The sequence below is a fragment of the Zosterops lateralis genome (assembly GCF_965231275.1).
Source record: "Zosterops lateralis genome assembly, chromosome: 12".
Taxonomy (NCBI): Eukaryota; Metazoa; Chordata; class Aves; order Passeriformes; family Zosteropidae; genus Zosterops; species Zosterops lateralis.
In genome coordinates, this window is record NC_139772.1 from 3,447,872 (window position 1) to 3,469,864 (window position 21,993).

The following is a 21,993-nucleotide window of genomic DNA, read 5'->3' on the forward strand; positions in this document are numbered from 1 at the left end:
TCGGCCCGGCTCGGCTCGGCCCGGCTCGGCTCGCTCAGCGCCGTGCGGCAGCAGCGGCGGCCGCGGCCCCCGCCAGCTCCGAGCCGCTGCCCGCCCTTCCCTCCCTTCCCTTCCCTTCGGCCCCCATGGCCACCAAAATCGACAAGGAGGCGTGCAGGGAGGCGTACAACCTCGTCAGGGACGATGCCACCGAGGTGAACTGGTAGGTGACCCCCTCCCCGGCATCTCCCCCCACCCTGGACGGGCTGGGATTCCCCCCCGTCCTCTCTCCCCGCTCCCCAAAGTGCGACTTCTACACACCTTCCTCCCTTCTCTTCTTCCCCTCTTTCTAAAGGATGGGTTTTTTTTTTACATCTATTCTTCCCCGTCTCCTTTCCTTTCCTTTCCTTTCCTTTCCTTTCCTTTCCTTTCCTTTCCTTTCCTTTCCTTTCCTTTCCTTTCCTTTCCTTTCCTTTCCTTTCCTTTCCTTTCCTTTCCTTTCCTTTCCTTTCCTTTCCTTTCCTTTCCTTTCCTTTCCTTTCCTTTCCTTTCCTTTCCTTTCCTTTCCTTTCCTTTCCTTTCCTTTCCTCTGTGTTCAATGTATTCTTCGCCTTATTCTTCGCCTTCCCTTCCCCCATTCATTCCAAAGGGTGACTTTTAAATGTGTTATTCCCTTTTCCTTCCCCCCTGTCCGGAAAGGTGACTTTTAACTGAATTTTCCATCCCCTCTTGTCTTTTCCCCCCTCGCAGGGTGACGTTTAAATACAACGGCTCCACGATCGTCCCCGGAGACCAAGGGGTGGACTATGAAACCTTTAAAAGGAAATGCACAGGTAAGATCCGTCTCCGTGCCTTTGCCCCCTCTTTCCGCCCTTCCTGCTGTTCAAAGAGAGGGGGAAAGGATGGGAGGAAACTCGGGGCAGTGGGATTGGTGCTGTCCGAGCCCTCCCTGCCCTGCAGGATCGCCTGTGCAACTCCCTCAAGTCCATAGTCCAGCGGGTCCTTTGTCTCACCCTTAGACTTAAAGTCCTCTGGGCCTTTTCTCCCCTCTTTGCACAATCTTTCGCTGCTCCTCGGTTATAAACCAGATAAAAGGCGTGATAAGCAACGCTCTCCTTGCTGGGAAATGCAATTTCAGAGCAAAACCGACTCAGTTGTGCCTAGAAAGGTGCGGCCATACAGATCACTGGGAATTAAATACTTATAAAATTCTTCTAAAAATCAGAGCACTGAAGTAACTGCAGCTGGAAGGCTCGCTGGTTTTTTTTTTTTTTAAGCTGAGCGGAGGGTGCTCATTTCATTGCAAAGCTGGGCTCGAAGTGAACAATACCAGCCCAACAAACAATCGCAGATGGGGCGTTGCACAACCACAACTGTTGCGGCTCCAGGTTTTAAACGTGGCACTCGATTGTGGAGCTGCTCGCTGTGGAACAGTCAGTCAGGGCAGGAACAAAGCCTGGGGAAGATGAAAATACACTGAGGAGGGTTTAACTCCGTCTGATGGTGACTTTCGATGAGTTTCACAAAAGCAGGGTTTGGTTTTTTATCTCAGTTAGGTCCTGTCTTGGCTGGTAGTTAACAGTGTCACCAAGTGAGGTGAGATATGGAGGATTTTTTAACTAATACTGGATTATAACAAAGTCTTCCTCGCTCGGCCAGTTACTGTAGAATCAAGTGCTATGATTCACCTGTGTTTTCAGAATTGGAGGAATTGTGCTGAGCAGTCTCTGCCCTGCCAAGGTGGAGCAGCTCCTGGGGGGACCTCAGGCAGTCCCCTGGCAGTCCCTGGGACTGAGAGCCCCTGTCTGTGCTTTATTGAGTGGAAATAACTCCCAGGAGTGTAGCCGAGGGCAGAACAGGTCGGATCAATCACAGGAGAAACGTGTATTTTAGTCCCTGGAAAGGAGCCATGGGATGAAGATGCTTTGGGCTGCTCTGCTGTGATGTTGGCAGAGGGGTCTCACTGAGATCAATGCAGCCACTCGTTTCCAGCTGTTCTTGAGAACCTGCAGGGAAAATTCTCAGAGCTAAGAAAGGTCCTGTTGTGGTTGGTGTCAGAAGAGTCACTGATCACTGCACGGCAGGAGCTCCTTCCCACTCCACTCTCTTTAGTGGGCAACAGAAGGGAAAAGCAATTACCTGGAATCCAGGAGACCCCGGGGCTCGGGACTTTGGAAGTTCATGGCAGTGGTTAATTGTTCCTTTGGGAGGTCAATGACTTCAGGATCTGAGTGCCAAGTTCTCTGTCTCCTCTCCTGGACAACTTAACTGAGTATCTCTGGTGTCTCCAGACACCTGAGGGACCCTTCCCCATTTCTTTTCTCTCCTTGCCTTTATACAGTCCACGCCTTTCTTTTTGTCTGAGCTGATTTTTAATGATTTTTTCTGGATGGGACCCCATTAAGAACTTCCTCCCCTCCATTCTGTGGCAAAGGAAATCCTTTTCTGGGGTGGCTGAGCAGGCAGAGGGGCTTTGGCAGAGCACAGGCATGAGTTGGGTGAGGATGAGGATGACAATGAGTAGAGGCACACACTGCACTGTGGAGAACACATTTGTGTTCTCAACAGGGTTTATAAACAGGGTTTATTAACAAGGTGTTCAGACCAAGCTGACCCCAAGACAGAAAAAAAGGGAATTTTCCATATTTTAGAAATAAGCTCAGTAAGGGAAGAGTTAAATATGTGAGTTTATTGTTAGCCTTTAATGGGGAGCTAAATCCCTTAGAGCTGCTCCACTGCTCCCTTTCCCTGCTCCTTCTTTCCCTTTCCCTTGGCATGCACCTGCTGAAGGCAGTTCCCTGCCAGACCAGGGCCAACAAGTTGTCCCCAAACCCACCTCTGGAGCACAGCTGGGTGAGGCTCAACAAAAAGGCAAACTGAGGTGCCTGGTCCTTGGCTGAGAGCTGAGAAGGATATTCCTCCACCCACGAATTTCAGTGCTGCAGTTGGGGAAGGAAGAGATGCAAGTTTTGGAGGCTCCATCTGTGCAGCAAACCTTCACCTGCCCTGCTAGACACAGCCAGGAATCAAACCTTGTGCCAGCAGTGGAGTTGGAGCTTTCCTTCCCATCTGGAAGAAAGTAGAAGTGGAGTTGGAATATTTCCACTGAAACAAAAGTAAAAAAGAGTAGCAAGGGAGGGGGGAAACTTTTAAATGTTATTTCTCCTCGTTGCTACATCTCTTTCCTCCTGGTCTCTTTCATTTCCTTTTACATTTCACTGGAGGGGAGAAGAGCTGCTCTCGCTGCAAACAGCTTCAGAAAAACGTGATAAAAATTTTTAAAAAAACTTGATATCAGAATAAACTTCATTTTTTTTTGAATTCCTGTTGTGTGAGAAACACTGCCCTGAAAGCCACATAGTGCTGCAGCTGCCTCTGGTAGAAGCTGAGCATCATTTGGTGGTTGGGGGTGAGAGCAGGAGCTGGGATTGCAAATTTCAGTGTGCAAAGAGTCCCAGTCAGAGCTCGCTCTGCTCCACTTTGTGCCCTGGCTGTTTCTGAGCTGCAAACATCCGTGTCCCCCCTCTCTTTAAGAGCCATTCTTATTAAAAGCACCTTGGTTGGTGCACGTTGCTCCTCTGCCGGGCGTTGGGCGGGGTCACTGCTGATTCCTGTGGCTCCAGAACCAGGGAGGGGTTTTGTACCAATTTGGAATATTTTTGCCTGTGTGGATGTCCTGCCTTGTGCAGTGACAGAGCTCAGGGGGCTGGAAGGGGCTGGTTGGTAACAGGGATGTGTTTTTGCTGTTTTCCCCCCTGTCCATGACCCTTTCTGTGCCCATCACTGACTCTGCAAACCTCCTCGGGGCACCAGCATGGCTGGGGACAAAGGGAAAGGGGGGAAACTGAAATTGCTTCTTTTAGAGGAAGTAGCAGCTGAGGGAGGCCGTGTCAGGAAGCAGCTCTGCACACCTCCAGCAGCCCTGAGCAAACGTGACAGAGGTGCTGAGCTGAGCCAGGAGCTGCTGCTGTCCCTGCTGGGGGTTCATTCCTCCTCTGCTGCACACACATCCCACATCACACCTGCACCTTACAGATCCTTTTCCTCCTTAGATCCTCACCAAGCCTTGTGTGGGAACAGAAAGGTTTAACAAACAGCACCATTAAACGGTCACATTTTCCCCATCCCTGTTTGGGGACAGCAATTGCCACTCTTAGAGGGGGGAAACATGGAAAGAAGAGCTTCTTCAGTGCCTTTTTGTTCAGGGTGATGCTGCAAATGCAGCCTGGACTCTGAACTTCTGCACATCAGTCACTATCCTGCCAAGGTCTGTTTGTCCCAAGAAGCTCCAACACTGCCCTGCTTTAGAGCCAGGCATTCACCTCCTCTGTCCTCCAAAGCCCCTGTGTGGGAGCACCTCTCCTCCAGCCCATCCCAAAGTAAAGCCCAGGAGGTTGGTTTAAACCACCAGCACATCCTTCTATGATTTGGAGGTGATTGCTGGGGGCTCTTCCTCTTGCAGTGCTGCCTGATGGCCAAAATCCTGCCTGTGCTGGCCCTGCTCTGACCCAGAGAGTCTGGAGACCAAAGCTGAGGACATTCACTGTGTCTGGAGACCAAAGTCAAGGACATTCCCTGTGTCAGGGTCATTAAACACCCCCTGTGTCTCCTGGCTGAGGACTGTTTGGTCTTAACAGCACAGATTACCTCTGCATTAAACAAGGACTTAATTCAAGGCTTCTGATCCATTTTGCTTCCCAGTTGCAGCTCTTGCCTCTGCAGATGGCCTGGCTCCAGAGGAAGCATTAATTTGGTGGTTAGTAGTACATGCCATCAGTGCACTTTGAAAAAAAGCAGCTGAGCTGGTGGATTTGAAGCCAGAAAGAGATAAGAGTTGAAGGTTATTGTATGGAAGGATGTGACAGCTCTTAGGACTTTTTTTAAATGTTTTTAATTTCAAAGTCTTACAGCTGGGCTGTAATGCTGTTGCTGAGAAGAGTGGAATGAGGTACAACTGAAATGACATCCTGTGGAACTTTTGTGTCTCTGTTGTACCTGACTGCCCTGGACATTGCCTCAGTGTCTGTGTTATGAAGCAGCAAAGCACCACATTGGCTCTGTCTGTGGTTTAATTTCACTTTTTTTTTTAGTGTGTATTCTGCCATTAAGCAATGGAGTGGTCAGAAGACTGTATTTCCCCCCCCCAATGCCATATGTGAACAGCTGTTTTCAATGCATCTCTGACAAAAGAAATAATGAGCCTTTTATTTGGAAAGCCCCAGTCCAGATAAATAATTGCAATGACAGCATGAAATGGGATAGTTATTCATGTGTCTGAAAAGATCAGCCTAAAACCACACTGGGCATTCAGCAGCAGGAAGAACAGAAAATCTTTGGTCTGAAAAAAAAAAAATACCCTATAAAATCATTTGGGGTTGACATAAAATATTAGAAAATAGAAACAGAATTTGCTCCTAATAAAAATACAAGATTTTTTTTAGGGTTTAGATCAATTGTCTCAGAAAAGCCTGGGCTGCACATTTTAAAGGCAGGAGCTGTGAGTTGAGAGATCACCAAGGTTACGTTGGCACCTGAGGTTGTAGGAAAGATTTGTAAAAACACACGAGGACATATAATGAGATAGGTGCTTATCTGCATGTGGCTGCATCTTAAGTTGCTAAAATGGGCCTTGTAAATCAATCTCCTACTGCTTTTGTTTTTTTCCTCTTTGGAGTTCATCTCTCCTGCTTTCCCTTACTGGCTATTTAGAGGGAGACCTGGGGCCACGGGTGGCTTATGGCATTTGTCACCCTGCCCCTGTGCCCTCCCTGCCTGTGTGGACGGGCTCTTGGCAGGGTCACAGCATCTCCTGGCTGCCAGCTGGAGCCCTGGCTGTGCACAGCCTGTGGCTTTAGGGAATATTCTCACTGTTTTTTGTGGGAGTAACTCACTGGGTCAAGGCCTGCAGTGATGGCAACTCTTTGGGTTTTAGTGTGATGTTTAATTAAAGTGTTGTGGTTGTGGGTCTGTCTTTGCCATCCCCTGGGGGGGGCACAGGAGCAGGGAAAGAAGAGCTTTGCACCTTTGTTTTGGGGCCTGCCTGGCCAAGCAACAGCCCCATTCCTTCCTCCAGGGAAGAGCTGGGTCCCCTTTGGCTCCCACTCTCCCCTCAGCATCTGCCCAGGTCAGGAGAGAAACCGTGACTGTCCCTGGGCCAGCAGCAACCCCCTGGTGGCTTCACTGGACCAGAGAAAATCATTTTCCCAGCACTTGTGGTCCTGCACTCACATCAGCCACCCCTGGAGTCACCTGGAGGAGGTTTGGTGCTCCAGCAGAGCCCTGTGGTGGCCCTGGGGTCAGACACATCTGAGATGATTTAATGAACACGTTGGGGTGGAACCAGGCAGCCCTGCATGACATCTGTGGGCTCAGTGCAGGGTTTAAGAGGAAAAAACAGTGCAGGAAGAGGTCAGGAACATTTCTGTCTGCACTCCTAGGCATGGGATCAATGGGCTGACTGGAGAGGTGGAAAATTGACAAATTAATCTAAAATTAATCCAATTGAAGCCAACAAATTAAACCTTCCCGGAACCTTGTCACGCGCTGTAGTAATTCCTGTTGGACGGAAAACAAAAAGCAGGTCAGTCCATCACCTGCCCTGCTGCCTGTGACCTTGATTCAGCAGAGTTTTTATCATGGCACTCCTCTGGCTTGGCCATTCAGAGCCTTCACCCTGAGAACTGTGACTGTATTTCTTTCCTGCAGCTATTATCTTTTACTGATGACTCACTGCCTTTTAATCTAAGGAGGAAATTTTCACCACAGGCTGAACCAAAAGCACTTGAGTGGATGTAGAATAAGGGAAGGATACCAGGAAGGAAATCTCTGTAGTTTTGGCATCAAGCTCTGTTGACAGCCAAGGGCAGCTTAATCAGGATATTTGGAAAATCCTGCTTCAGTGATAAATAAAGAGTTTGGAGAGGAATAGCAAGTGATGCTCGTTAAGGCATTCATTGTTTGTCCAGCCATTGTGAGAGGAGTCGCGGTATTAATTGAATTAACATTGTTAATTTCTGCTGTCTGGATCTGGTGCGATCTCAAACAAAGCCGCTATTTCCGTTCTCCTGGATCAGTTATTCCCTTCTCTCTGCCCTGGAATTCCTGTCTCGGTGCCTGGGAAGGGGGTGGCACAGCACTAGGCAGGATTTCCTCTTTCAGGGGAAATCTACTCTGTCTCTCTCTGATTTGTTCTGCTCCCCTCACTCCCAGCAAACTCCTCAAACCACCGGGAGTGGTTTTGTGCGAGAAGGGGGTGGTGGATGTTAATGCCTTGAGATCTCCCCGGGAATTGGCACTGATGGCATTGATGACTCCCAGCGTGGGGAGCTGATCCGGCAGGGCAGAACTGATTAACTGTGAAAGGGGAAAGCTGGGAGCAGGAAAGAACTTGAGTTTTTGATCCCCTTATCACCCTGAACACGCCTCACACTAATTGTGAAACTCAGCCACTTCTGCTCGGGGGTTTTGACCTCCAGTTGGAGAGGTTTATACCCGGGCTGAGCAAGACCTAAAACCCTCCCCATGAGCTAAAAACCTCCCCATCTGTCCCTGGTGCCCTTTTAGGAACAGAGACATGTTAATTGCTCAGGGCTTCAATTCACATCCCCTTTGTGTGCAATGAGACTCATACACAGCTAAGGCATCACTTTTGTGCTAAATATCCTGGGCTGGAAGCTGAGGCAGATGAGGAGCCTGTTCTGCCTCCAGCAGGGATGGAAACTCCATGGGGAGACAGGAGGAGACAGGACCCAGCTGGGGTGTGACCCCTTCAAGCCCCCACAAGTGAAGCAGCCCCAGGAGAATCTGCCCAGGAGGTGACTCAGAGCCTCAAGCCAATCTCAGGTGCTCATTAAAGTTACCTGGACTGAACAGGGTGAAGTAAGAGTTGTTCATGCTCAGGTGAGCTCATGGATAAAAGCTGGAGTTGCTGGGTTTGGATCTCTTTAGTGTCACTGAGCTGCTCTCAGCCAGGATGGGTGAGCACTGGATGTTCTGATGAGAAGCAAATCCTGCTGCTGCCAGTGAGCTGTGGGTTAATGTAAAATGGAAGTTATTCTGACAGACAAATTCACAGAATCTCCGAATGGTTTGTGCTGCAAGGGACCTTAAAGATCATCTCATTCCAGCCCCATCATAAGCAGGGACATTTCCACTATCCCAGGTCACTCCAAGCCCCATCCAACCTGCCCTTGGACACTTCCAGGCACGGAGCATCCCTGGAACTTCCTCTCTGTGCTGCTATGAAAAAACACTGATTTTTTTCACATTAATTATCTTTTCCCAGTATCTTTATTATCAAGGAGCATAGTCCAGTGTCCAGGCTCTGTGGAAGGGGCAGGGATGAAAACCCCCCAGGCTGGAGGTGGGGACTGAGGGCCCCATGGGGAGGGCAGTGACACCACTGCAGTGCAGGAGGTCCCAGCACTCAATGCCACTAAAGAGCCTTCCAGGACTGTTCCCAGAGGAGCCACAGAACAATTCTTGGCCTCCTTTGCTGTCAGAGCTGGGGAAGCAAGGCTTGCTCCTGGATCTGTTCACTGTAACATCAGGGGATTTACTGTCTCCCTTCCCTTGGGGTATTTCCTGGCTGTCGCTTCATTTATGGCTCTAATCAATCTTGGGAAGAGGATTTACTGTCAGAACCAGGAGTCTCCACGTGTGTTTCTTGCACTCACCAGCAGCAGGGTAACTGAGGGAGAAGTTTTGTTTGCCTGCATTGTTGATACATGACTCCTTCTCTCCTTCCAAAGATCCATCTGGATTTTTTCCCCTGAATATGATCTTTCTCTTTGTGTCTATTTTGAATTCTTCAGAGGAGTTTGTTTTGAACACTCTACTGGCTCACACACCCCCCTACATCCATTTTCCAGTTTGCCCAGTATTACTCAGTCAGTGACAACAAAATTAAAAAGAACAGAGAGAACAAAACAGGGAGAGCAGAAGTGGAATTTTTTCACACTTTTAAAAAAAAAATCTTTTCTTTTATCAAGGGGACTTTGTCCACACTTTGGCAAATCAGAGCGTTAAAGAAGCTCTGAGATATGTCAGCTTGCAGAGAATATCCCAATTTTTAATTTTTTTTTTTTAACATTGATTTCTAACAGCTTATTTTCTGGGGATGAGCAATTTCAATTTTTATCTGCTCCTCCCCTGTCTCCAGAGCTCTTGGGGCTGCCCTGGCTGCTCAGGGAGTGTGCTGGGGATGTTGGCAGCCACTCCTACACCTGGAGCCTGCATTTTCACCTGGCAGTTAGTCAACCCAGCAAATCCCTCTCGGGCACGTTGAACTGGTCACAACAAGTGTGCCAGGATTACCAGGAGTCTTCTCAAACAGCAGCTTTGTTCTCCTGCCTTGAGTCACCTCCTTTAAAAGGCCTCGAGTGACCTCTGAGAGATGGAGGAGCCACCATGGGGAATATTGCACAGTTGCACAAGTGTCCATCTGCTCTGCTTTCTGCCACTCCTGGGGGAGCCTGAGGCTGCAGGGGGATGGTGCTGCTGATCAGGAACTGCTCCATGAGTCACCAGGAGATGGAGGAAGGAGCTCTTTGAGATAAGAGTCTACAAGGTTGGCACACATATGGCCAGGCTGAATCAGGCTGGTGTGATGTAGCACAAACCAGCTGTGAAACAAAGATCAGCACAGTTCTAAAAATCCAGGGCTTTTCCTTCCAGGGCTTCAGAATGAGTAGAAAAAACACATCTGGGCGAGCAACTGCAGAGTTTTCTTTTTCTCCTTCTTGTAAATTCTTACTACAAGTGAGCCAGAAATGAATGGAAGGAGGGAGAAAGGTCAGATTTTCACAATGGCCAGTTTCTGGTAATGTTATAAAATGTGACCCCAATCCTGTTCTGTAAGAGATGCCAGGATATCACTTTCCTCCTTTCTTCACCAGACCTGCAGGTGAACCATTAGGCTGACTGTGTGACTGGGGTTAACTCTGTGCTCTTGACCTGCCTGCTGACTGTATTTTAGCCATTTCCACTGTGCTGTGGGGTGTCCAGAACAACTAGTTTCCCCCCAGTAACTCAGAGAACCCAGAAAAGGCTGAGCTAACACAGGCAGAGTTGTAAGCACAGAGACCCTGATTCCCAAATGCTGGTGTTGAAACACAGGATCAGTGCCTTGTCTTGGTGTTTGAGAGCAACAGGCTCAGCCTGGAAAAGGGGAAAAGGGGAAAAGGGGGATGTTCCTGGGTTTACTCACTTTGTCCCTCCTTTGCCCCCGCAGATGACGTGCGATTGTTCGGCTTTGTCCGATTCACCACTGGCGATGCCATGAGCAAGAGAGTCAAGTTTGCCCTCATCACCTGGATTGGAGAGGATGTCAGTGGCCTGCAGAGAGCCAAAACTGGGACTGACAAGACCCTGGTCAAGGAAGTAGTACAGGTAACCTCTTCCTTATGCTCCTAACCACCAGCTCTCCTCGCTGTTTTCTGTACCAACAGGAGGGAGAGAGAGGGAAGGGTTGGCTCATCCTCCAACTTAGGAGTTAATCCTTGACAAAAGGAGACAATTTCCTACAGCCTGTCTTCCTCCTAGGAAGGCTTAACATCTGCCCTTAGAGCACTCAGGCATAAAGAAGCACCTTTTGAGCTTAAGGCTGCCTTGGCTATTTCATGAGGAGGGAATTTGTGCACTCCCCTCCTTGTCACCACTGACATCTCTCCCATCCCCTGCCTCGACACAGAAATAATTCAATATTGAATGATCACGAGCAGTGGGAAGTTAAGCAGGTAAAATTAAACAGGAAAACCCACACCCTTGTTTAAACTTCTCCGGAGGCCTTTTGTCTTTGCACAGGGAATTTGTGGAGCTAATCACCCCAAGTCTGAAGTCCCTATTGCACCAATTAACCAACTCTTAATAGCTAACTAGACGTGAGCAGGCTTTGTTTGGCCTTGGGCGTAGCAGGGGGAAGAGAAATGAGAGCAAACATCAGCCAGGAGAGAAGTGACTGGAGGGAGGCTGCACAGAGCCACAGCTGAAACCTGCCTGTGATGGGGAGGATGCTGATGTTTGGAATGTTTCTCCTAGAGAATATTTAAAGCAAGATTAACTCTTCCAACAGAACATAGAACCAGCTGGCCAGAGCCTGAGAAATGGTTTTGTTTGTGCTTTTGGAGAAAAGGGCTGATGATTAAATGAATCCCCCTCAGTAACTGAGCTCTTGCCTGTGTAAAGAAATCTCCCAACAGGACACTGTGAAGGGTGAGAATGAAGCACCAACTCAACTTTTTGGTAGTTTATATGACACAGAAGATTACCTTTAGATAAGAAGAATGAAGAAGATAATACATCCCTGTCCTTCCAGAAGATAAACTCTGGTGCTAAATGTTTCACAATGACAAACGACTCACAGGGGTCTGTTCTCCAAAGAAATTTCCAGAATGACACCTGAGAGACAGGAAAGCAACTTTCTGCTCATGGGAAGGAGCTGGAACTGCGTAATTGTAGCTGAAGACGAAATTATAGAGTACTAAAGAATGACTCTTACATGAGTCACTAAGCCCCAGATTTTCTTAAAAATCTGTTTAGACAATGTAGTCTTGTTGAGTTGAATAGCATTCCTGAGCTCTGTGCTCAGATCTGTCCCTCGGTCTGTTACATATAATTTGCAATTTCACTTGTTTCATCTTTGATTAGTAGTCTGTACAAGTTAATAATCTGGTGGAGCATTAACCATTCTTGGCTGTTGCTTAAAAGCTTTCATATTCCAATTAGTCTGTACTAAAATACAAAAACAATACAACTGGTGCTTGGTGCACTTTTACTGAGCAACCTTGCCTATAAACCCCTGCAGAGCATTTCTGAATGTCTCAGCAATGGGGATCTCCTGTCCAGGAGAAATTATCTTGACAAGTATTTTAAACAGTTCTTGATATGCAACTGAATCCCTCTGAGTGGAGTGAGATAAAAGCAGAACTATTTTCTTCTTTTTATGCCTGTGACCTTGCAGATAATCTGTCAAAATGGTCAAGGACAAGAAAGTCTGAAATTTAACAGAGGGAATTTATCCCAGAGCTATTTCACTCTTAGTGGTTCCCTTGACCTTCAGGTACATCCCCGGTCTTCTGCTTTCAACAGAGATTATTTCAGTTGTGAGTTATACATAGAAAAAATACACTTGTTTGGTGCTTTGCTGTAATGACAAACTACAAACCTGAGTCAGTGTTGGTTCATCATTTGGGTGATGGATAAACAGTGCCCTAAGGTAACTAAGGTGGGAGTTTTTTTGGTCTGCAAACTCTGAACAGGAGGTAGGTGCAGTTGGGCTCTGTGCAGGGCCCAAGGTGCCTGTGGAAGGGTGGCACAAAGAGGATTTTGTACAGCTTAGATCTACACAAGGGACAGGCTGGGATTGCAGAAGAGCAGCTCTTCACTCTGAGGATCCCTCAGTAAAACCTGAAGGGCTCTCACAACCTTGTACAATTTGCCAAAGCAACTCTGGGTCTTTCTTTAAGACCAAAGTGTGAGGGGATTCCTGCTTTGTGTCCTGTGCTCTGCTGGGCTGATGAGCTGGGGCTGAGCTCTGCTCAGAGCTGAACAAACACCAATAAACTCTGCTGTTCCTGCCAGACAAAGTGAAAATCAGTCAGCTCAGGCACCTCCTGCCAGCACAGCCCAGCCCTGGGAGGAAGAGAATCCCACACTGGGATCCCAGAAGCCACAAGGAAAACACCAGGGATATTAACTGGTGAGGAGTAGATTCTGGGCTCTGAACAAAGGGATGAACTATTACAAAGCAGAGAGAGGAACTGGGTTTTCCTGGCTTTTGTGTCCCTCCCTTGGAAGGGGGAGCAGGTGCTGTGAAATCCCTGGGGAAGCAGCGCTGACAGTGAGTGCAGGAGGTTGCCAGAAAACCTCTCAGGAAGAAAGGACAATTGATTTTTTAGCTGTAATAACTGTAAGATGACAGGGGTGGACCTCATCTGCTACAAATAGCTGTAGTTCTTCTGATGTGTGCTAGATGAGAGCCAGGTCTTCTGGCACTACTTGGGCTTAGCTTATTACCTCTTTAATGTTGTTGAAAAATGGCTTTTTGAGTTTATTGTATTTCTTTTGGATTGCAGAAAAAATCCATTTAAGGAACTATCAGGAGCTTTTATTTTTTTTCCCCAGAGCCATTTATTTTTTCCATCCTTTCCTCCTTAAGTCAGCTGGAAATCTTGGCTCCAGCCTCCAGCCTGGTCCAAGTAGTTCAGCTGGGAGCAGATTAGAAGTAAGGCCAGGATGGGGAACGAGTGTTTATTTGTATCTTTTTAGGGTCTAGCTAAGTGCTGTTGTGTGAGACTGCTGTGCAAGTGGAGACAGAGAGATGCACAGCTCCATCTTTTATCCACTGGGCTTCTCTCCATGCCAAGGACAGATCTAATGGGACAAGAAGTGGCACAACATTTCCCACTGCAGGTGTTTGCTTAAGATGTTTGGGAGATAATTTCTGGGGTGGAGTCTCAACCTACCCCTGGAACAATCCAAACAACTGGGAACTTTATGGAACAGCAGCTTCTGCAAGGCTGCATCTGCTGCAGCAGCAGCTGTGTGTCACCTTGTGCACAGGGTGACCTGGCAGATGTGGACAGAGCCACCCCACAGCTTTGGTGTCCCCTGCACTTTGGTCACCCACAGCAAGGATGAGCCCAGCACAGGAGCTGTGGCACTGGGAGAGGCACACAGGCTGAAATGGGGTGGTTTGGATACAAACACCAAAGAACTGGAGGCAGGACTTGGTTTCCCTCTGAGTGTTCCTTCCTCTCTGTGAACTCGTTGCCCTTCATTGACTGCATTTCCTACCAGGAGATTTAACTCTTCCTTAGGCAGCACTGGGGTCTTTTTCCTGACAGGACTGAATTCATGTCCTGCAGGACTCTCCCAGCAAAGGGACTGCCCAATCTTTGCCAGTGCTGTCTGATTTTTCCATGGATTTTGAGTCTTCTCTGTTTCCATCAGCACTCCTTCCCCCACAAAATCATGTGCTCTGCTATTTCCCTAATTCATATTCAGGGTAAAACAGATCTGTTTCTGTGAGCAAATATTCGAGGCATTTTATTCATCATTATTTTTGGTGAGGAATTCATCTGGCTGTCGTGATGTCAACAGCCCTACTGAGTTCCTGCTTTGCAGCTCATGCCCAGATATTTTTTTTTTTTTTTTTGCTCATCTTTCCATTTTCCTCTGGATTCCTCACTGCACTGGTGATGGTGTCCCATGAGGGAGCACCCACTGGTGGGGTCCCTGTCCCTGATCTTGGGATCACACAGAATTCCCTCTGTGTGCTTTGGTTTTCTCATATCAGTACAGAGTCCTGAGCAGAAGATTAAATAGCTAAATTAAACCAGAAGGTTTAATAGCTTTGTTAGAGGCAGCCAGGAAATCAAACTCACAGGGAACAGCTCTGTCACAGTGAGTTTGAGAGTTACTCATGAGGGTGAGTGAGATCCTGCTGGGAAGGCAAACTAAATTCTCCTTTTTGGAGTGTTTTTCCTGTTCTGCTTTACTGTAATGACCATACCAAATGGAGATGGATTTACAACAACTCCTAGTTCAGAATGAGCAGCTCCTCATCACCCTGTGTCTGACATACAGACTTGTGGCTCCTCCAGTGGGATGAAGCACAGACAGGGAGAATTTGCAGAGCAGCTGAAATGCAGCTCCCAGTGCTGAGACAAGTGTTTGCCAGAGGTTTGGACTGGCTTCTCTCAGTGCCTGGAACTGGTCCATGTCAGACTGGCAGGGAGTAGATTTGAAGAGAGGATTTTTTGCTGAGCTGGGAGTCTGACAGCTGAGTGCAGGAGCAGGTTTGCTGTAGGCCTGGGACTCAGACCATGCTGCAAAAGAAACCTGGGAGGTGTCATCTCCTCTCTGCTGCATCTGCACTGAGGATGAGGTGACCAGTGCATGGCAGTGGTGACATCAAGCACAGTAGAACTGAGGATTCTGATCATCAGCAGAAACTGCTCCAAGCCCCAGTAAAAAATAAAAGAAATAAAAAATGGCAAGAAGCTGCTCAGCTACCTGGCACCATCTGTAGCTGCTGAAAACCCCAGTGTCTGTAGTAGACTATACAAGGATTTTACTCCTGGCTTCAGGCTTCCCAAGCTGGGATTTAAAAAGGCCTCTGCAGATCTAGTGTGGTATAATATCTGCACCACATGGATTTTCCCTTGGGCAATTTAGGGAGATTTTATGGCCCATATGCTAAACATTCAGGGCTTGGAAGAGGAACAAAATCTACTCCACCCTTTTTTTTTTCCCCTTTAAGTTGGCTGGGAGAGAAGGATTGAGCTTTCTGCAGGAATTTCATGCTCCTGCATGGTTGGAGCCCTTTCAGTCTGTACCTGCTGTGGAGGTTGACACAGGGGATAAATTCCAAATTTGGGACCCTTTGCTGCTCAGGCACGAAGAGGAGCTGGAGCCAGAGAGGTGCATTGGAGAACCAGGAGTGAATCTCAGTATTTCTGTGTCCTGCTCACTGATCTGAGAGGCAAAGCAAAGAAACTGTGGCCACTGTTGTGTTGTGAGAGTGATAAAGATAAATGGCATCATTGTTTTTGTTATCTGGAGGCTGCTGGTGGCTGGGGTGAAGACAAAGGGTAGAATTCACTGGCAGGGCTTGCTGTGGTTGTGGAAAGCCTGGGGTTGGGGGGAGGAGAAGGGAAAAGGAAGTGGAGGATGTAATGTGAAGACACAGGTCAGCAAATCAAGGGCCCAAGCATCAGAGTTATGCACTGTGCCTTGGGATTTGCACCCTGATGAACAAAAGCTCAGCCCCAGAGAGCTCAGACAGCAAATTCACAATGATGAGGGAGAAGCTGTAGCTGGAGGAGGTGGAGCAGGATGTTAAAATCAGAAACTGCAGGCACCAAACTCACCAAAAGCCTCTTCCCTCATTGGGGCCAGGCTTGAGGAGACACCGTGGTGGGGAAGAGCTGGTGTGAGGAGGACCCTGAGAGGATGGAGTGGAGCAGAGTTATTAATAGCAGTGACCCAGATCGCACTCTGAGGGGACAAATCTGGCACAAGAGGTGGCCCAGTCAGCTAAGAGGATATTTAAGAGTGGCTGGGAGCAGAACCCATCTGGCCACTGCCAGGGGGATGCTGTTCATTCCTTGCAAGGTGTCCTGGTGGTGCTGCTGTGAAATCGTGGGTGACACCCACAGACCATCACCCAGGGGTTGTCTGGATAAGTGTTTGGCTGAAAAGGCATCTAAATAATTATATTTATTTTGTGGCACACGTAACTAATTCTCCTCTGTTCGGGCATGAGTGCACTTGCAGTTTTAATTCCAGAATCAGCTGAAATTCTGGATTCTGCAGAGTGGGCATTGGAGAAAACCCTCCCCACATTTATAAAATACACTTTGCATGGAATCCCTCTCAGAAATGGTTTTATAGACCTGCCTCAGTGCTCACTAAAGCAGAGAAAAGACTCCCCCTGAAATCAGGTAGTCCTGGATAATCTGCTTCCCAAAGTGAGGGAAATTTGTTAAACCTGGTACCATAGAAAAGGAATTGCAAAGGCTCAGCTCAAAACTCGCATAGGTAGCACACCTCAGTGAGCATCAAACAGCTGAAAATCCTGGGGCTGGTCTTAGCAAGAGCTGAGCTTTGCAGAGATGAAGTAGGTCACTCATGAGCATGACTAAATCTGATGGTTTGGGCAGGTTTGCCTCTTTATTCCCATCTCAGGGAAAAAAAAAATAAAAAAGAAAGGGATTTGTTTTCTCCAAAAAGCAAAGTCTTTCCCATTTCCCCTGGACTCTGCCAGGCTGTGGGTGAGTCCCTGTTCTGTCCCCATGGCCAGGAGACCCGGGCAGTTCTTGCAGAGCACCCTGAGCTCTCTCCCCACCCGGCAGGGAGGATTTTCCTCCAGCGTGAAACACGATCAGCCGCAGCCCGGGGGAGGAGGGAGCTGTTTTCCTCTCCCTTCCCTTTCTCCCAGCGCATGAAAGAGGTGCTGAGGCTCTTTCAAGCCTCATCCTCCTCCACCCCCTCTGATCCCAAACAGAGACCCTTGAGAGCTGCCAAATAAATAAAGAGCTCTCCCCTGGCTCTGAGAGCAATGAGAACCCCCTGTTCCCGTTGTGCCAGGGCTGTTCCAGCACCAGGGAAACCTGCACAAGATTCCTGCTGCTCTCCCAAAGCTCTGCCTCCTTCTCCCATCACCTTTAGGGGAACTCACTGCCCAGGGGAATTTGGGCATTGCAGATTTCCTGGGACGTCACAGTGAAGCTGTTGGGATTTTAATTTGTATTTTTGGTGGGGTGCAGTGGGTGCTTGTGTTTGTCACTCTGGCTAAAGCTCCCTGGGCTGGGGGAAGGGAGACTCATGCAGAGCTCTCAGTTGTGGTTAGGAAGGGGAGGAAAATGCTAAAGCAAGCAGCAGAAAGGCTGTTTGCTGAGATGGCTGTGCACACACACACATGGATGCCATGCCAGCCCTGCTGTGAGGCAGGAAGGACACCCCCCACAAGGGGAAAAATCCCTGAGTTGTCCCTGCTCTGACCAGAGAGCCCTAAAGGCACCCTGGGATCCCATTCTGCTCCCAGGAAGGGGTTTGTGTGTTCACAACCTCACCTCCCAGCACTCTGCTCGGGGCTTGCCCAGCTCTCAGGAGATGCAGAGAGCTCTCAAACAAGGGGAAAGCTGCCCTGCATCACACCAGCGTATTTATTCATCCAGTGTGTCCTCAGAGGTCACTGGGATCACAGAGCAGGGGCAGAGCAGAGCCTGCCTGGGGCACTGTCCTGGCTCTGGCTGGGGGTGTGGAGATGAGGGGAGGAGGCACTAAATCCACTGAAGGAGCTGAGTTTGCTCCTGGTACCACTGAGGCCTTATCAGGCTACCTAGAGCAGAGTTAAATTAATAAAGTGGGTATTTATTAAAAGGCTTTTAAAGGATAGACTTGGGTATCCAATACAAGAGCCTGGCCATGGCTCTACCCAAGATGGACATGAGTTTTCACACTTTGATAAGTTTTGATCCATTTACATTTTGGGATTAATTGTCCCAAGAAGTCCCATCCTTCCAGATTGCCCTCCTCAATTCCCTGTTGTTTGTACCTGAAGCTGCAATGGTGTCCTTGGTTCTCAGGCTGGAAAAAGATTGTGTTGTCTCACTAAACAGTGAAGAGAACTTGCTAACACTTTATATGAAGTTCAGAGTTATACACCAATGCAGTACAGAATCTGGAAAAGATGAAAGCTAAAACTTAAGGCATCACCATCATCCCTGTGCTGCTCAATGTGTCACCAAGGCACTCTCCCCTCAGTGGCAGGTGTGACACCCCAGTGCACTCTGGTGTGGGGCTGTTCTTTTTTTAGGAGAAGGGGCCCTAAAAAGGGCACAGAGAGGATTAGGGACTTGCCCAGGATCAGGCTGAGGGTCAGTGGTGGTCAGGAGGTCAATAATTTTGAGTGGTTTAGTTCACACACTACGTAGGGAACTTGACCTCACCTGGCCTGGGCATCTCCAGGAGGAGCAGCTGCAGCCCTGGGTTGGGTCTTGCAGCCAGTGACTGTAGAAGTAAATACAGATCATTTTTCCAGGTTAAATGTTGAGTTTTGCCTTCACTAATCTTCTGTCTCATCCACAGCTTTCTGTTTATCATCCCAGCCACAGGAGATGAGGGTGTTCAGCTCAGACTCCCAGGGAAGCTGGATAACCCATCTTCATTCAGCCACTTAGAAAACAGCCCCCTTTCTTAACAGGCTTTTTTTTTTTTCTTTATCTCTTGCAGAACTTTGCCAAAGAATTTGTGATCAGTGACCACAAAGAGCTGGACGAGGATTACATCAAGAACGAGCTGAAGAAAGCAGGGGGGGCTAATTATGATGCACAGACTGAGTAAAGGCAGGAACCTCCTGGCACCATCACCTGGATCTCAAAGGGAGGGCAAAGGCACAACAAACTAACACACCCGAGAGATGAGGCAACTGAACTCCCCAGCTTTCTGTGGCTGCACCTAAGAACTCCCTTTTTTGCATACAGTGGACTTTTATTTTCTGTTCTCTCTCATGAAACATTCCTCTCTGGATTTTTCTTTTTTTTTTCCCCCTTTTTTTTACTCATAACTCTGTCTGTTCTCACACCTGTGGAATTTAGGTTTGGCTCTGCTTTGGTCCTGTTCAGCCCTGTGTTTGTAGAGGCTTTGCCACGGTGTCCTTCTTCATGTCTGTGTATTTTACTTGGGCTCAACCTGGTCTCTGAGGGAAGAAAGTTTTGGGGGAGTTCTGAACATCGATCACTTTAATTTTTGACAAATTTGTTCTGACTGATATTCTTGGGAATAACATTATTTGCTGTTCCAGGCTCAGATCAGCTTGAGATGACTTCCCTCAAACTTTTGATTAAATCATCTGAGCAGAAATGTCCAGCTGATATGTTCTCTAACAGCTTAAACAACAAAGCCAACAAACAAACAAACAAAATTTCTTTGACTCCTGATAAATGGGAATAAATTTTGCCTTAAACATTGCTTGACAGTTGCTATGCTCTGTGCTGCACCTCTGTCCCTCCCTCTTAAAAATAAGATCCAGCACAATCCTAAAGTGGGTTTTGTTGCTTTTTTTTGGAGGCATCACAGCACAGTCAACTGAGGGGCTTAGAAATGTCTGGACACTTGGTCACTATTTTGTGTACGTTGGTCTGTGGGTTTGTATCTGACTTTCCTATTGCTGGGGCTCAGGAGGTGAAACTGAAATGAATAGATTTCCTTTTTCAATGATGTCTGAAAAAAAAAAAAATAGCAGCTGCTGAATCCTTCCCTGCCCATGTCCCCCCTGGTTATTTTGCAGTCCAGCACAACATCTTCAGTTCTCTGGGGCCTTTGGCAGTGACCATCAGTGGAGCAGGGCAGCTCCACCCCACTGGGGTTAAATATTCAACAGCAGAGAGAACCTGGGCTCGGTTTGGTACCAAACTCTTTGTTTGTGGGGGCTTCTTTGTATGGCTTTTTATTTTTTTCCTCCCATCAAAGGTGACTGTCCCCAGAATTCCATGTTGGGAGAGACTGTGGGGCTTGGGAGTCAGCGCTCTAAATCCATTACAGAAATAAATGTTTTTCAAGAACAGTTCTCAGCGACTCTGTTGTTCTTTCACCTTCCCTGCAACGAGCCCATATTTAGGAGGTTTCATCATCTTTGGTGCAAAGCTTTGAGCAATCTTGGGGCTATTAGGAGGGTTAAACAGTGGCTCAGATGTGAAATGATCCCAGTGCCTGCAGCCCTTGTCTGCTCATCCCTGCCCCGAGAGGCAGAGGTGAGCACACTGCACCTGACACACTTTCTGTTCAGCAGCTCCACAACCTCCATTTCCAGCGCCAAAAAACGCCAAGTGGGAATTGTAATTAGGTCAGAGAGAATTTCACAGCCACGGAAAATAAATGTAGAGAGGTCAGGAAGAGAGTCGGGAACAAGAACAAAGCTTTAGAGACAAGTTTTGCAGCTTCCTGCACAGGGTTACACATGGGGCATTACAATCCTGGGCAGGACTTCCTAGACCTTGCCCTGAAAGAAGGGAGAGGGTTGTTTTTTACAGGATTGACAGCAGGGACAGGCATAACTAATGGGCAGGAGCTCTGCAGAGAGCTTGTGATGCTCTGAGGCTTTGCCTTACTGCTCCAGTGACCACGAGAAACTTTAATTTGACACCCTGTGGCACAAATCTCAGCCTGGTTTCGAAGCCTGGCAGCACCATCACAAGAAATTCATCGGCACCAGCTGTGGTGGGGGCTCAAGACAGAGCTCAGCAGAGGCAAATCAGCTTTCTCAGCCTTCAAAGGCATCTCAGCAAGACAAATGGAGCACTTGTGTAGCTTTTGGCAAGCTTTGGTCCAGGGATGGGGGAAGTGAAGGCATCACCCTGGCTCTGGTTGCTTTGCTATCCTTAATCCAGCTCTTGGAAGATGAAAAATCTCATATTCCCTCTTTGAATGACCTCTGTGGTCCACATGGACTCTGACACTGAGCACAGGAATATCAAGTTTGCAGGCACTAGTGAAGCATTGTGTGAGCAACACATGAGAAAAATGAGAAGGAATTAGTGATTTGTGATATGAGGATAAATCCTTGTGAGAAAAAAGAAAGTAGCCTGATGTATGAGAGTAATTACAGAGAATCAGAGGGGTTGGGCTTTTTCCAACCTCAATTTCACCCTTTAGGGCAGGCTGTGTAGGGATACCACCCTGCTGATGTTATGAAGGACTTTGTGGGGAAAAGCTGTGGTGAGATGCACGGGAGCATTGCTGCTCCTCTGCCTCTGGCCTCATTGTCAGTGCTGAAAAAACCCACCAGGGAGTTCTTGTTTGTACAGTCCTGTCCCTCTGACAACTCTGCAACAGCCAAGTTAATCAAGTCCCTGCTTGTCAAAGCCTCAGTCGAACAGAAGATTATCTTGGTCACAAAGAATGTCCTGGAAACACACCCAGCCCGAGCTGATGAATGCACATCCCAGGGGGATGCCTGGGAGTGTTTGGGGCAAAATGTGTTTCCAGAACTAAATGTTTCATTCTCTCTGTACTTCTCATTGCTGGGGAGTAATCTGAATTAGCCATTAAATGGCTTTGCTTCTAGAATGTTAATTATACTTCAGTATTAGGAATGGTTTGACTTTACTGGGGTTATGTCAAACCCTTACATTGGTGGTAGGAGCAGCTCAGCTGGTCCAGGGAGCTACACAAGCCTGGCTTAACTCACAATCGGTTCTGCAGCCTAAAATTCATCTCTGGAGTCCTTGGCTGGAAAAATATTTACCCCACAGTTTGTAGGCATTCTCCTGTGCTCACAAAAGTATTTACCCCACAGTGTTTGCAGGCATTCTCCCTCTGTGTTCACAATTAATAATGCAAGGAACAATTGGCCAAAATGGAGCAGCAGAAAGGCTGGAACACGAAGAGCAAAAGCTTGAGATTGATTATTCGTGCTGCATTTGGGATCTCAGGCTTGGCACATCACAAGAGCACAAAATAAATTGGGATTTGTCTCTTTCTGAGACCCCCAGAGGAGCCGAGTGGCTG

The 21,993-nt window shown here is 47.9% G+C and overlaps 1 protein-coding gene across 1 annotated transcript; it reads left to right on the plus strand.

Annotated features, from left to right (window-relative positions):
* The first annotated feature begins 46 nt into the window (after positions 1–46).
* On the plus strand, positions 47–20,050 carry COTL1 (coactosin like F-actin binding protein 1). The gene is made up of 4 exons (XM_083869898.1): positions 47–202; positions 730–812; positions 10,211–10,368; positions 18,718–20,050. Exons 1-4 carry the CDS (start codon positions 126–128, stop codon positions 18,826–18,828), a joined length of 429 nt encoding a protein of 142 aa, XP_083726024.1. The 5' UTR covers positions 47–125; the 3' UTR covers positions 18,829–20,050.
* The last annotated feature ends 1,943 nt before the right edge of the window (positions 20,051–21,993 follow it).

Bases quoted from the DNA above. Each gene is read 5' to 3' on its own strand.
- COTL1 (XM_083869898.1), top strand. From the start codon at position 126: ATGGCCACCAAAATCGACAAGGAGGCGTGCAGGGAGGCGTACAACCTC. The intron at 203-729 runs GTAGGTGACCCC...CCCCCCTCGCAG, and splicing joins GATGCCACCGAGGTGAACTG to GGTGACGTTTAAATACAACG. The intron at 10,369-18,717 runs GTAACCTCTTCC...TATCTCTTGCAG, and splicing joins TGGTCAAGGAAGTAGTACAG to AACTTTGCCAAAGAATTTGT.